The sequence below is a fragment of the Falco peregrinus genome, chromosome 10 (genome assembly GCF_023634155.1).
Source record: "Falco peregrinus isolate bFalPer1 chromosome 10, bFalPer1.pri, whole genome shotgun sequence".
NCBI lineage: Eukaryota > Metazoa > Chordata > Aves > Falconiformes > Falconidae > Falco > Falco peregrinus.
Window position 1 is genome coordinate 33,673,088 of NC_073730.1, and position 15,393 is coordinate 33,688,480.

Below are 15,393 nucleotides of genomic sequence, written 5' to 3' on the forward strand. Positions count from 1 at the left end.
AATTGCTGCACAGTGCATGATTATCATGACAGGGCCTAGTCACACCGGGTTATGTACTCATTCAAAGAGAGTGAGAGTTCAGTGAAGGAAAAAGTAAAAACTGAAATTTACTGTAAACGGAACCGCAGATTTCTTCAGGATCGCCGATACAGAAAACAAAATCAACGAAATCTAAAAAAGGCCAATAGATTGTTAAATCTGAAATAACAAAGGGTGAGATAATGATTAATTCCACATTTGATACTGTTGCCAGCATTGTAGACTGATTATTTTCTCTCTTATTTTGTTTAAAAACTGATTTTGCATCCATTTGAGACTGTTGAGCTAGTGTTACGTAGCTATCCCTTTAGACAACTCTTATTTCTGTGGTGATCTGACTTAATGGGATCTGAACCTTGCAGAATTGAACTATCAGCAGGGCCATTTGGACAGCAGATGTGACGGTGTTTGAATTCCTACTGTTCTGTGTTTTCACAAACAAAAGTTAAAGCAAAGGTTCCTCACGATGCCTTATACTTGACACTTACTAGGCATTATGTTGTAGAAATGCAGTTGTCTGATCTGTAATTTATTTTAATCCAAAAATGCTGAGGAACCTCAGCATGTGGCTGTACAGAGGATTGCAAATATCTTAAATAAATGTACCTTTGGTTTTTTAAATGTAGCATTAGCATAATGCAAGTGGATTGCATTAGGGTTTGGGTTTTTTACAGTGTTCAGCTGTGTATAGAATGTAATCTGATGTACAAATAATTTTAGTGCTGCTATTATCACATGCCATACATAAACCAGATATTGCACTTGCTTTCAGTGCATTGTGAAAGGCAAGTAGCCAGTATCATAAAGAGCTTAAAATTTTTTTCGGTCCTTAACTGAAATAATCTATTTTAAATGCTGCTATGCATCTCTGAGCAGTACATCCAAGCCTACTAAATCCCAGTAAGACTGAGAGAAGCACACTTGCAGATTTCTCGCACCTTGTGCTGTAGTCTACCTTAAATTCAGTGACAGCTGCTGTAAGGGAAAAAGAACAGTGGTAACGAAGCTAGGACCTCATTGAAAACAGTGTTGAAACCCACATGCTGAACATCCACATAAATACACTTTCAGAAAGTAACTCTTCGTAGTAAGTTTGGATGTGGATCATCTCAACTGCTTCAAAGCTGGGTGAGGGAAAGGAAATTTTAATTAGGTAGTAGTAAAATTGATGGATGTATTCATTTGTGCCTTAACTTTTCAGAGCCTGCTGTGTATCTTAATCCATTCTAAATATGAACATTGGATGGGTTATTTTTTAGAGATGTCAATACTGAAATATTTAGTATTGGCACTAAAACTGCCACTTGCACTTGTGTGAGGGAGGCAGAGCAGGGCTGCCATGTGGCTGGAGGCTGGTGGGATGAGGGGCTGGGCTTGTGTCCCCCCGTCACACTTGCTGTGGTGCTCCCAGGAGCTGACTCCGACATCCCAGGCCCCCTCACTCAGCCTGTTTGCTGGAGGCTGATGTTGGCATGCACATGCCCCATCACAGCTCATGTTGTGTAAATGTTGGAACAATTTCTTGTAGATAGTGAAATAGAAGAGGAATCTGAAGAAGATGAAGATTATATTCCCTCAGAAGACTGGAAAAAGGTAAATACTAAGAGCTGTTAACAAAGTCTATATTTAATGAATAATGAGTTGATCTGTTACCTAGTCATTCTGAGCTCTGCAGGTCACCTAAATCCTCTTTTGTTTTTTTCCGCATAAATATAAAGAGTTTTGATAGTAAGAAGTGTTAAAGACCTCCCCAAATAGTCAAAAATCCATTTCCATATAGTGCCTCTTAACAAAAAAAATCATGGCTGTCGTTGCTTAACTTCTTGTTTCTGTTATTTCAAAATAGGAAATCATGGTGGGCTCTATGTTTCAGGCTGAAATTCCAGCTGGCACATGCAAATACAAAGAGAATGAAAAAGGTGAGACTTAGCACTATTACCATTCTTGCTATGCTTGAGATTATTTTCTGATGGGGTGTGTCTTGCAAAATAAAAGAGCTCCTTCAAAAACAAAATGGGAGCAGCAGCTTTGATTTTGGTATTTTTTAACTTTTCAGTCAGTATTGAAGAACCCCTTGTTGTGCTTTTGGGTTTTTTTCCAGGAACTTTTTCCCCTTTACAACCAGAGCCTTTGGCTGTATGCTATCAATATAATCAAGTCAGAAAAGGTAGACCCAATTTAAACCCAGCTGTGAGCTTAAAAGAAACAAGTATTCCTGCTCAATTCAACCCATTGCTAAGAATTTGTTTACACTGCAGGTCAGTTTGAGACTGCCTCTTTTGTAGTTTTATATAAGTTAGTTTTTAAACTCTGTGCCTTCCTAGAATCCAACTCAAGTAGTAGCAGTTGTCGTGCTTTGAGCTCCAGGTTGCGGTAGCTACGCTGTAGCCTGATCTAGCTACCAGCTGTCTAAAAAGAGCATCAGCCCTGCTATTGATTTAGAGCAGGCTCACACTGAAGCTGACACATTCTGTCAGCTCTGGATTTCATAGCCAGCAAGGTTGAAGAGAATGTAATTTAAAACAACATGAGAATTCAGGAGCTTCCATTAAAAATAGAAAATGGCGAATTAGAAAACAGCTGCTTTTTAGCAGCTTTTAGAAGTTGCTCTTTGCACTCTTTCCTGCTTCTGTCTGAAAATAGAGCTTGAACTATGTATTTGCCTGAGATGCAGTAAATTATGCTTTACTGGTCACCTGCTTTTCCTGGTATTTACTCAGCTCTAAATGGCTTCTGGCCTTCAATAATAAAAATGATGTAGCTGCTTTGTGCTTTGCAGTAACCTATATAGAACACTTTTTCAGTCTTGCACAGTACTCTGTAAAACAGAGGACTGACCTCATGGGCAAAAAATGTTGAGGGGAAAAGTTAAATTTTCACTAATCATGCTAGGGCTATTCTAGTTTTATATACCAGTAGAGGTTTATATCTTCTGCCACTTCTTTCCTTTCTGCTGTGTTTTGGATGTAATCTTTGACAGGACTCCAACTGAAATATTAATGAAGCTTAAAAAGCTATTGAAAAATAAATGTCTGAGAGTATGTATTTAGTACTTTCATGTACGTACATCACCATCTTCATTTCTCTAGTGAAGGGGGAATTCTAATTGTAAAATTGCCAAACAGTAAGAAGGCTAGTCCTTTCATATCCAGTCCTGTAAGCAAAAGCACAAAAATGCTAGAACTCTTAAGAATAACTACATTGCTTTTCAGACTCTGTTCTGACATGCTGTTGTGGGGAAAGAACGACCATGTAATCTACACTAAGCTAATTACAGTGGACTGGCTCTCTGAGAAGTATGCCTGGAGACCAAATTAGCTGCTACTAAACAATTTCAGGTTATGAAAAATCTACAAAATGAAAAGATATGTTTTCAGAAGGATTGGACTTGAAAATCAAAGGATAGCTCTGAAAACTGAAAGATGCCAAAGCTTCTTTGAGATTTACTGACCACTGCCATTTATAAACGTTGCAGCATACTTAGCTTACATCATTACAGGTGGCTTTGAACCAATTATCTGTTATCTTCTGAAAAGAATTGTTGCTTCTACTGGAGTTTGTATCCCATTAGTACCTAGAATCTTTTTCTTAAATGAGCAATCAACCATCAGATTATGACTAGCCTTTGAAAGTGTAGTGGGTTTGCATGGCAAGGTTTTGGTAGTGGGAGGGCTACAGGGGTGGCTTCTGTGAGGAGATGCCAGAAGCTTCCCCCATGTTGGATGGAGCCAATGCCAGCCGGCTCCGAGATGGACCTGCTGCTGGTCAAGGCTGAGCTGGTCAGCGGCGGTGGTACCACCTCTAGGGTAGCGTATTAAGAAGGGGTGCGGGGGTGTGGAAATCTGCGCCAGTGGAAGAGGAGTGAGACTGCACGAGAGGAACAGCTCTGCAGACACCAAGGTCCGTGCAGAAGAAGAGGGAGGAGGTACTCGAGGCAGAGATTCCCTTGCAGCCTGCGGTGAAGACCCTGGTGAGGCAGGCTGTGCCCTCAGCCCATGGAGGTTAGTGGTGGAGCAGATCCCCACCTGCTGCCTGCGCAGGACCCCCGGAGGAGGCTGTGACCTGTGGGAAGCCCGTGCTGAAGCAGCTGTGCTGGCAGGACTTGTGACCCTGTGGGGCACCCGCACTGGAGCAGTGTCTGAAGAACTGCAGTCCGTGGGAAGGACTCAGCGTCCATGGAGAACTGTCTTCCATGGGAGGGACCCCATGCTGGTGCAGGGGAAGAGTGTGAGGAAGAAGGAGCGGCAGAAATAACATGTGATGAACTGACTGCAGCTCCCGTTCCCCTGCACTGCTCGGGGAAGGAGGTAGAAAAGTCAGGAATTAAGTTAAGCCCAGAAAGAAGGGATGGGTGGGGAGAAGGTATTTTTTTCTGATTTGAATGGTAATAAATTAAACTGATTTCCCCAAATTGAGTCTGTTTTACCCGTGATGGTAATTGCTGAGTGATCTCCCTGTCCTTATTTCAACCCAGGAGCCTTTCATTATATTTTCTCTCCCGTCTGGTTGAGGAGGGGAGTGATAAGAGCGGCTTTGGTGGGCACCTGGCATTCAGCCAGGGTCAAACCACCACAGAAACAAAAAGCTCCCAGAAAATTGCTAGGAGCCATTTCCAGGGAATGTGTCATTCGTGAAATGAAGCTGTCTTTCTTTGCAAGACACTTGAAAAATTTTCCTTACCAGTTTAGGTTTTTTATTTGTAGTTTACTTTCCTGTTAAAAATCTTTTTTTTCAAGTAGAGATTAGTCTAGCCACCACTGTGACCTTTCCACCTGCACGGAATGCCAGTGCATCTTCCCTAACTGTGGTGACCATGCTTTTCCCTAGTGTTCACTCCTTTCTCTTGTCAAAGCTGCTAATGGGATCAATGTTAAAGTTACTTTCTTGCTGGTTTTTGTAAGGTTATCTCTCGTTGAAGACTGGGCCACAAGCAAGGTCTGGATACTTTCGTGATTCTAGGTTTTTTAATAACCTGAATTTTATTTTATTTTGCTGCACTAGTACCTTAATCCTGCAAAGGTTGTAGGAAAAATAGGAGATAATTCAGAGGATACATCATTTGACCATAATTTCAGTTTACTGTGGCTTTCCTGGCCTGAAGGGTCATGCAGAAGCTCTGAAAAAACAGTAGAGATCTGGGAATAGTAAAATTCAGCGATCTTTACATGAACGATTTTGCTTTAGAAAGTATTTCTTTGAAGTATTAGGGAAGTCTTTGCAAAGGTTCCTTTCAGGAGCTGTTTGACTTCAGAATGTCAGAATGGCTTCAGAATGGCTGTCATCTTCCCTGCAGAGGTAGCAGACCTTGTTGCTGGCTTCTGCCAGCCATGTTAGCTGAGACTTTTATATTTAGTGGTCCAGATGCCTGGTAGTGTTTTTAGCACCATTTTCGGTGGTGTGCCTTTTGGTTTTATGTGACTGATCCTAGCTGTATTGCAAGAAAACAGATGTAATTAGTTTCTGAAATAGTTTTGCATGCCTGCTGGCTGCCATCAGCAAAACTGTGCTGGATGGATCATTCAGGGACTGTGTCGGGTAGTGCTGCTCCCTTGCAATTTAAGTGGTTTCAGGAGGAGTACAGGGAAGGTGGAGTTTCTGGAGTTTTGTAAATGGGTCCTAGAAACCAGAGCACAGGTTATGCCAGAGATGTGAAAACAATACCAGGTATGGTATCCTAGTCATTTTGATCACAGCATTCGTGTTCTTTTCCTTGTCCTTACGTGTGTTACGGATTAATGTTGATGCTCTAACGATCTTCCAAGGTTTTGTAATCGCTAGTTTATAAGAGAGAATAAAGTTCTATGTTGTTGTTTTAGCTTGCTTGTCTTTTTCTTGTGGTTAATTCAGTGTATGAAAATGATGACCAGCTGCTGTGGAATCCTGACTTCTTACCAGAAGATAAAGTGATCGAGTTCCTAAATGAAGCATCAAGGCGTACGGGTGATGAGAAAGGCCTAGATGCAATTCCTGAAGGATCACATATTAAAGACAATGAGCAGGTATATCAGAATAATTAGGATTTGTAGTTTAATACTGTAGAATGTATTATCCGTTTATTTTATTTCATAGAATTAAAACTGTATTTGAAACAGCTTTATGGTTCCTTGTGGAATAGAAATATGATGGGTTTTTTACCTCTCAACAAATAGTAACTGTTACTTTTTGTAACTAAGTTAACAAAACTGTTAACTTAGGCTTAATGTTGCTTTATGCATCAGCACATTATTTTGTATATAAAAATAGTGTGTGAGTTCTGTTCTTTCAGTTACAAGTTCTTTTAAAGATGTATGAATGCGTATTTATATTATTCTTCATACAAAAAAAAACCCATCAATTTTACAAATTTATGCAGTGGATGAAAATGTTAAAAGACTTTGCCTCGATATATTCTTGGTTATGTAATTAGGGGGTTGTAAATTTAAACAGAGAAATATGTCTTTGTGCTGTTTTAAATTATATTACATTCATTCAAAGAGTTTTAATTTCAATCTTTTCTTAAACAGGTATTAGTGATTTACTAAGTATGCTTCTGTTGTACAGCATAAACTGAGTGGTATCTAGAATGTTAAGTGTGTGTCTTTTCATCTTTCCAGGCATTGTATGAACTGGTTAAGTGCAATTTTGATACTGAAGAATCATTACGAAGGCTCAGATTTAATGTAAAAGCAGCCAGAGGTGAGCATACACTGAAAGTTAAGTTTATATTGTTGAGCTCTCCTTTTATTTGTTACACGGGTATTGGGCTTTGTTGTCAGCAGACAGAAATTCTATGAAGGGCTTGACTGCATGTAAGCCGTACATACCAGTGCCCATTTAAATGCAATCTTCAGTGAATCTCTTGTTTTCTAAGAGAATGAAATTAGCAGATGTAGTATGAACAGGTACATGCTCAAAGGGGTGTGCGAATTAAATTCCTGTCAATAAAGCTTGATATTTATGTCTGTGACTTTAATGACAAGTTAAAACTGAAACATACTCCTTAGCAACTGGTGTTGTGCATTTCTTGGGCATTTTGTTCTTTGTTCTTCTAGACCTTTTCAGTCATCAGAGTTAATGGAACAAACATGAAGTATAAAATGAAATAATTCACTATTTTAAATAAAGGAGAATGAGCATACAGACCTTTTATTTAACAAAGTATAACACTAAAAAGACCCTGGTCTTAAAGATGCTTTTGGAGCCTTAAGCATTTCCTGGTTTGATATTGATCGTTATACTCAAAGGAATGAGAAACTAAGAGACAACACAAGTTATTTTCCTCGCACATTGATCTGTTGGTTCTGCTTTCAAACCTGTGGCTTCTCCGGAGTTTGCTGTGCAAATCAGAAGACAAGAATGATCAAATAGAGGAGATTAGTTTGTTCTCCCACTATTTTAAATCTTATTTATTCGTGACCTTAAGAATCAATAAGACCAAATTGTATTAAGTTCTTAGAAGTGTGGCTGAAAAGTTATTAGGGGTTTATTCTGGCTTCAGTGGGGCCAAGATTCCCAATCCAACGGTGCGAGGTGAGCAGCACAGTTTCTTATTCTACCTGACTGGAATTAACAGCCTGTCATTGCTGGCTCTTGACAGCAGTAAAGAACATCTCATACCTCATTCCTTTTCCCGTGCTGCTTCCAAATGCCAGCAACCAGTTTGAGTCCGTGGCATGAACTCCTTCATGCTGTGGCCTGGCTTGAAGGATACCTGCCTCTGATGGGTCTCGGGGCAGACCAGTGAGACCAGGTTTCTAAGACCTTCTTCCTTTTCCTGCTGCCTGGTTATTTTCCCCATGGGCCAGGGCTGGAGCTACAGACCAGTTAGAACAGTCCCTACTGACTGGCTGCTTAAGGCAGCCAAATTTCCCACCTACTCACTAGAAGGGAGAATTTTCATTTTTGTGCTAATAAGTGAAATTTCTGGAGGTGGTTCTCATTTAGTCAGCAGATGGTGTAAGAAACCTGAATACCATCTATGTTTTCTGTCACTTAAGTTTTATTGGCAGCATGCTTTTTTTGTTAAGTATTCTCTTCATTGCATTTTCTTGCCGTAGAAGAATTATCTGTTTGGACAGAAGAAGAATGTAGGAACTTTGAACAAGGGCTGAAAGTCTATGGCAAGGATTTTCATGTGATTCAGGCAAATAAGGTAAACACTGATTTTAAGTGTAGTTCTCGCTTTTTTTTTTTAAGCAGTGTAATTGTAAATAAATTCTTAGCCTCAGTTTCCTTCACAAATTACTATATTTACTTCTAATTTTTACTACATGTATGTCCAAATTGATTTCTCAGAGTCCAGAACCCTCTGTAACTGTGGCTATGAACCCCAAGTTCAGAAAAGTGCAAAAATCCTGCTGTGCATGCACATAGGAACGTCAGCATCCCTAGAGTCTCACATAGACTAGTGAAACAGACTTCAGTATTTCTCCTGAAGCTGTTGCTTGCAGCACCTCATGGTATCTCCAGTATTCTTAGAAACGCTATTAAACTTTGCATTTCTGTTTCTGAAATTACAGTTTCTGGGCCTCTGAAATTTTGAGTCAATAGTTTCCACTATCTCCTATGTTGTATAAAGAAACATTGACTTTGAATTTCACAGCTTTTGGTGTAAATGGTAGCTTTTTGCCAAAAATGTATTTAAATTGATGAAAATTTACATGGCACATATTTCCTAGGTACGAACAAGATCAGTCGGTGAGTGTGTAGCATTTTATTACATGTGGAAGAAATCAGAGCGTTACGATTTCTTTGCGCAGCAGACCCGATTTGGAAAGAAGAAATATAATCTTCATCCTGGTGTAACGTAAGATGTGCATTATTTTTATGTGCTTTTACTTGTTGGATGTAAATTTTTATTTTATAATGCTCTAATCTGAAATGGTATGACAACAGAGGGATTCCGTAGTCCCAGTTTGCAGCAGGAAAACAGTCAAGGTGTAAGAAGAGCTTACTAGTGCGTATGTTATTTCTAAAATATATTTATTTGGAATAAGGTAAACAATTTGCATTGAACACCTATTTAATTTAGATTGCTTAAATGTTTCATAAATGTAACATCTCTGCATATGTGTGGATTTTTTTAAAATGTTTGTTTTATTTTAAATACGTGTTTTATACAAAGGCATTGGTCATACTTTTCAGGTAGGATTTGTGTTACATGGCTGTGGTACACTCTTGAAACATACAGTTTGGCAAGAATTCTGGCCCACAGAGAACCCTGTTCTGGGGCTTTTTTGGGTGTGCGTAGCTCCTTTCCCCATTCACATCTCTGCTAGGCAAAGAGGGAAACGTCAGTGTGTAACTGTATTCTCCTCCCTCAAATCTGAGCAAGTGAGCCAACATATTCATTCCAGTTCTATGATTTTACTGTCCCATTCTTTTCGCTGACTTTTTCCAAGCCTTTTCACTATTATTTTTATTTCTCATTTGTTCCTGGCTGTCTGTTGATGCTTCTTTTTAATATTACTGTTTCTTTAAACATTTTGGAACTGAGTGTTGTTGGACCACTGAAGTGAACTTGCAGTATGACATTAAGAGTTGCCATCTGTGGCTTTGCAAAGTAGACTGTTACACAGAAGCACCCATAGCTGCTGGATTTTCTTAACTCTAGTTGTCAGGGACTGAACTGAGTTGTCTCCCCCCTCTTTTTCCGTCTGGTTTTGTGTTGGATTTTTTTTCCTCTCCATTTGTGCCCGAATTATTAGACATTTTTGGTTGTTTATCACTTAAAACAAATCACTTAAAAGAATCTCTGATTCTTTTGCAGTTGACTGCATATGGTGATCAGGAGAAGAATCATTAAGGATTGTACTTGTCTATTCTTGAATGTTGTTGCAGATAGAAGTGGGAATTTAGGGTGCAGTACCAGTTCCAGAATAATTATGTGTGAGAGTGCACTGTTTCTGGAGTTAATCCAGATTAGAACCCTACATGCAAGGACTTTACCAACCAGCTTTGTTTGTTTAAATCTTTCATAAGAGATTTACTGTTAGTTACCTAAATTGTAGGACTGTAGTAGATTTCAGATACGGAGATGTCTTTAACTCCGAAGTTTTTAATTTGCTTTTAACTTCACCTCTTTTGAGGTTGTAGATGCACAAAACTTACTTACTTTAATGGTATGTTGTTGCTGCCACAGCAAATTGCAAGAGCTTAGTATGAACCTGCCTGAGACCATCACCTTGAAAACACAGCCCACAACATCACAGTGTATTGAAGTTTCTGCTTGTACGTGATTTTATGGGACTTAGCATAAGCATAGGCTGAATTTATATAAGTTGGCTGCAGTGATTGGTCAACAAATACGTAGTTGCTGTGGCCAAACCATATGTGGGCCATCTAACACAGGAGATCTTAAAGTTGTTAACTTTGCAAGATAAGTCTGTGCATTGCAAAAGGTATAAATGTGAATCGGTCACACTTGCAGTATATGCAGTGAATATTTTTGTTTGAGTGTCACCAATACTTTCCACAGCAAGGGCAATGCTGAATGTGCTGTTTCTGTTGTGTAGAGATTATATGGACCGTCTCCTGGATGAAAGTGAAAGTGCTGCTTCCAGCAGAGCTCCGTCCCCTCCTCCTACAACTTCCAACAGCAGCACCAGCCAGTCTGAAAGGGAGGACAGCACAACCAGCAACAGTAATCAGAATGGTAAGTGCAGGCCCTGTCCCTCCTAAACAGTTGCCAGATCATCACAGATGACAAGCCAAATGAGAGCAAGGCTATTATAGTTTCAAATATTGTCCAAGGTGGTAGCCGCTTTAAGTTAAACATGTTTTTTTTAAAAAGCTACGTGTTTGCATTTAGCCAGTGGTCATGTTTGGAAGATAAATCTCCACTAGAATCTTCCTTCTAAATGCAATTGATCTGTTCTTGTCTTCCCCATGCTAGCGCAGATGTGTAATGCTAACTTTGCGAGGAGCCCCGCGCAGGACATTTAAAACAACTGAGATGGGAACTGGCTGTTGCATAGCACACCCGCACGTTTCCGTTGGTTGTCTCAGGAACACCGTTAGCTGTGCCAGACGTGGGGCATTGAAAGGCAGTTAGGAATGGGGGAAGAGCCAGGGCACAGTCACTCGTGAAGAAAACAAGCCTCAAGGGACAGCTGTTCCAAAGGAGCTGAAGTGAAAGCAGTAGCAGGGGGAGGGAGGAACTTTGGGGCTGAAGCAGATTCTGTAGCTTCCGCTCGGTGTTCACAATCTGCCCAGGTGAGGACAGTCCACCTTGTGGTGGACTTGTACAGTTAGGGGATTCCAGGACATTTTCTTGGCTGCCGTTGCTTGTAAGGGTTTCCATAAGCTCCATTGTGGTAAGTCGTGTCATTTGTATGCAAATAAATCACATGTTCATCACACAGTGAGGGTATGGAGAGCAATGTTGGCTTTTTAGGTCAATGGGACTAGTCTGACTTCTGCTTTATTGACCTATCACAGATTGTTCTGTTACTGCTTACACTTCTCTTTCTTGTGGCACGTCTCTGTAACGCAGGGGTGTCTGCTAACGGGCCAGGTGAGATACCAAATAAAGATGAAGCAAAAATTGAAGGATTGCATGTAAATGGACCTACCAATGGCAAGAAAACACCTCACACGGATCTGGATACAAATGGGTATGAAACTGAAAGCCTTGCCATTGACCCAAAACTTGCTCATTCAGCTTCAAGAAACGAAAACGATTTTGAAGAGAAAAATGAAAGACCTCTAAAAAGAAGAAGAATTAACAGCAATGGCAAAGAGAGTCCAGGTTCTTCAGAGTTCTTCCAAGAAGCAAACTCACATGGGAAGCTTGAAGAACTAGAAACTTTGGATGACTGAATACTAGGAGCTGATTTTATTCCTTGGAGTAGATTTTGGTGTCTGAAATTTTCAGGGTTGATGGGTTACCTTACAAAATCCAGTTCCGTAAAACAATCTGCTGAGATTTTTTTCTAATACCTTTTATTTGGCTCTTGAGATCTGATTATTTGGGGTTTTTTCAGTGCTGAAAAGCAGTAGGAAAATAGTGTCTCAGAGCTGGCAACGACAGTTCTGGGAACTCTTTAAGGCTCTTAAAAATATTTGAGAAACAAATCAGTGAGTTTCTGCAAAAATACTCCCAGCCTAATACATTAGAGAAATGTCAGTATGTAATAAACCATTTAAGCATTGTACAAGTGAACAAAGCATCCTATTTGAAGCAGGGGGCTGGTTCAAATGTTGCAGGAAGTTAAAATGAAATACCGAATGCCAAGACACGCATCAGAGTAGGCACAGAGACTTCTGCTTACGCTAGGGAAAGTGTTATCCCATTGTTAAGGAACCCTTATGAATCCTGAAAGTTATGAGCACAACTATTTTTATATATAGAAGTTTTAAAAGGTAAATAAATAAACCAGGTCAGGTTTGTATATGTAAAATTGTTGACATCAATGATGTCTTTCCATATTCTTTATCTGGGCTAAAGAAATACATTCTGTATTTTTCCAGATTTCTTTGTAGCCTTTGAAAGATTTTTACAGTACTTATGTCTTGATTGAACTGTCCTTTCTTAAAACAAAAGCTTGTATAATTTTCTTAACTTGTACAGTTGGTAAACTTTTATGAGAGAATTGATATCCTGAGTCTAATGTCAGCTTCATTTTATTTTGCTGAAGTCTTTTCTAAAAAAAAAAACCAACAAAAAACCCCCAAACCAAACCAATTGACTTAAAAAAATGCTTATTAGTCACCAACATGTTATTTTCTTCTCAGACAACAGTCAATTAACATCAAGAATGGTTAGAAGTCATTTGATTTTGAAAAGGTAATGTTTTTTACTTCTGTTTTATGGCGAATAGTGATGCTAAGAATTTGTTAAGCATGATGCTTGCATTGCACAAATTTTCTTGCTTTCGTTATAATTTTTGTCATTTTATTTTGAGCTCAGATAAATTTCACATCAGCCAAATGCTTAAGTTTACTAAACCTTGTTGGCCAAGATCAGGTGTTAGATTATCCATCAATTTATTTTCAGTCTATAGCTGTCATCTTCTGCATTTCACTGAACACAGGAAGGGGAGGACATGGGTCAAGTGGTTCTGGCTGTGCAGGCGGAAATGGACGTGCAGCTGGTAACCTGGTGCCTGATCTTGAATTTCTGAAAACAAGCGGACCTTATATGGGTGGGTATTTCAATGGGAGCAGAAACATCACATACACATACTTAGTACAGCATATACACATCCATACATGCAGTACAGAAAGATTCATGTGTAAAAAGTGAGAGTAGCTATGGATGCCTATTTTAAGATTAAAGTGCAAGAAATGAAAATCATGTGTGGTGGGAGTGATGCTCACTGTCCCCCTAGTGTAATGTGAAAGTTGTTGAAGTAGGGTTTACATCCATGAAATAGAAAGGTTTTTAATACCCGTGGTTTTGTTTTACTTTTTAAGCCACAGCTATACATCTAGTATATTAAAAATAGAAGAAATTGTTCATTTGTATAATTTTTAATCTCACGTCCTCCTGTGGCTTACAGATGTGCTGTTCATTTTCAATTGGTTATTTTTATTTGAAGTTCATGAGTCTTTATGATCCCAGTTTTAAATGTACAGTCCTAAACTAATGGATCGACCTAAAAAAACCTGACTGCTAAGGGTTTTGTTTGTTTTGTTTTCTTCTTCAACTATGTGTACTTGGACTTTATGGTCATTAATGAGCCAAGTCCTCTGGATCGGGCCTGGCTCCATCACGGTGATGAGTTACTGGAGTGTAGTAACCCGCTGTTCCCAGAATGTTGTGAGTGATCCCTTCTAACTGCCGAAGTAGACATCTGCCTAGAACCAGACAGCAATTTACATGGAGAGGCACATCGGTAAGGTTTGTTACCTGTGGCCTGCGTTAATCAGTTAATTAAAAGGGATTGCTTTAGTGAAAGGTTGCTGTTAACTTTACAGTCTGGTTTGTTAACAGAAAGCCGCAGTATCACCGCCTCACATCAAAGAATCAAAGATGATCTCAAGAGTTTCAGACTGAGGGCAGTACAGTGCTGCTGAGGGTCTTTGCAGCTAGAGTCCTATTTCCAGTTTGGGGTTTATGCATTTTGTGTTTGCAAGTTGGGAGATACTTCCAAAAATTTACAAGTAAATTGTCTCAGGCTTGTGTGTGAAATACAGCACTGTGTATATTTTCAGAACTGTTGCTTTGTTTTTTATCTTACCTTTTTTTGGTGATACCTAGGAGAGACCTGACATTCCATAATCAACAAATACGTAATGCTCAGCTAGACTTTAAGAATATTTAATTATAATTTACATTTTGTTTATGCTGGTGTTTTATACAATACTTTTGTTCATGTTCTTCAAAATGCAGCCACTATAACTTGATAAGTCATTGCACTACTAAAGCTATTTAAAATTCTAGAAATATAGTAACTTTGATTTCATTTTAAAAGCCTTTGGTACAGTTTGGAGCCCTGAAGGGTTTGAACATGTTTCCAGACTGCACTGAGAAGAACCCAAGTTGCATGGGACGCTTGGGTCTGTTTTTCAAGCACTATCACAACAGGTTCTGCTGTAGCACGTGTCCTGGATTCATGAAATGCGTTAAGACTGCAGCCTGACAGAGAATCCAGTTCAACAGAATAAATCCTTGTTGGGCTTTCTAAAGGACTAAATGTGATATAACACGTTCAGTGTGGTAACAACCACACACACACACACACTCTTTAAAAATTAGTTTTATACATTTTTCCACACACAGTAATTTTGCACTGTTAGTAATTCCCTTCTCTTATCCTGCTCCCTGTCTGCAATTCTGAAAAAAGCTATTATTAAAGTATTTTTTAAACATACTGTCTGCATAAAAAATTCCTGAGTTGTTTTCTTTTTCCCAAATCAGCAGCTAGATTATTTCTGCTTAGAGAGGATATGAAGACCCCATCCCTCCGCAGCCACGGGGTAGTTACTCTTGTTCCTGCTGCTGTAAGAACTGCAGAAACAAAAATACCCTTTTCTGATTAAACTTGGAACCGTTTCCTTCATTCCTTCCGTAAAGACTCTCCCAGGGCAGCAGCGCAGAGGGGCTGGGCAGGACTTGGAGTGGCAGCCTGGGGAGGGGTGGGGGGTGCTGCATACTTCAAGGTAAAGGCAGCGTTTTGCAAAGGAGGCTGGAGAGGAGAGCCCGGAGGGTGGCCAGCGCTGGGGAAGGCAGCTGAGCGTTACAACTCGACAGTTACTCTAGGCCAAGGGCCTGGTTTTAGCAAAGGACAAGGTGCTTTTAGTCAGTTCTTTTCTGTGGTTTTTTTTTTTCCCCATTACAATCTTTTCCCTTCCTCAAAGACTATATAAAGCTGAAAACCTGAGAGCCCCCCCTGCTTCCTTCACACCTACCAGAGGAGATGCAGAAGGGAT

At 39.6% G+C, this 15,393-nt stretch overlaps 1 protein-coding gene across 10 annotated transcripts in view; it reads left to right on the forward strand.

Moving 5' to 3' along the window:
* Positions 1-14,834, forward strand: part of MIER1 (MIER1 transcriptional regulator) — a 43,481-nt gene extending 28,647 nt beyond the window's left edge. For 9 of the 10 annotated variants that reach the window (XM_005244487.4, XM_027796853.2, XM_027796850.2 and 6 more), the window contains 8 exons: positions 1,568-1,632; positions 1,886-1,958; positions 5,887-6,038; positions 6,633-6,714; positions 8,076-8,170; positions 8,697-8,824; positions 10,533-10,672; positions 11,513-14,834. In XM_005244487.4, coding sequence (XP_005244544.1) covers positions 1,568-1,632; positions 1,886-1,958; positions 5,887-6,038; positions 6,633-6,714; positions 8,076-8,170; positions 8,697-8,824; positions 10,533-10,672; positions 11,513-11,838 — 1,061 coding nt within the window. In that variant the 3' untranslated portion in view covers positions 11,839-14,834. The remainder of the gene's footprint in view (positions 1-1,567; positions 1,633-1,885; positions 1,959-5,886; positions 6,039-6,632; positions 6,715-8,075; positions 8,171-8,696; positions 8,825-10,532; positions 10,673-11,512) is intronic. The other variant, XM_027796856.2, reaches the window with a different exon arrangement.
* The last annotated feature ends 559 nt before the right edge of the window (positions 14,835-15,393 follow it).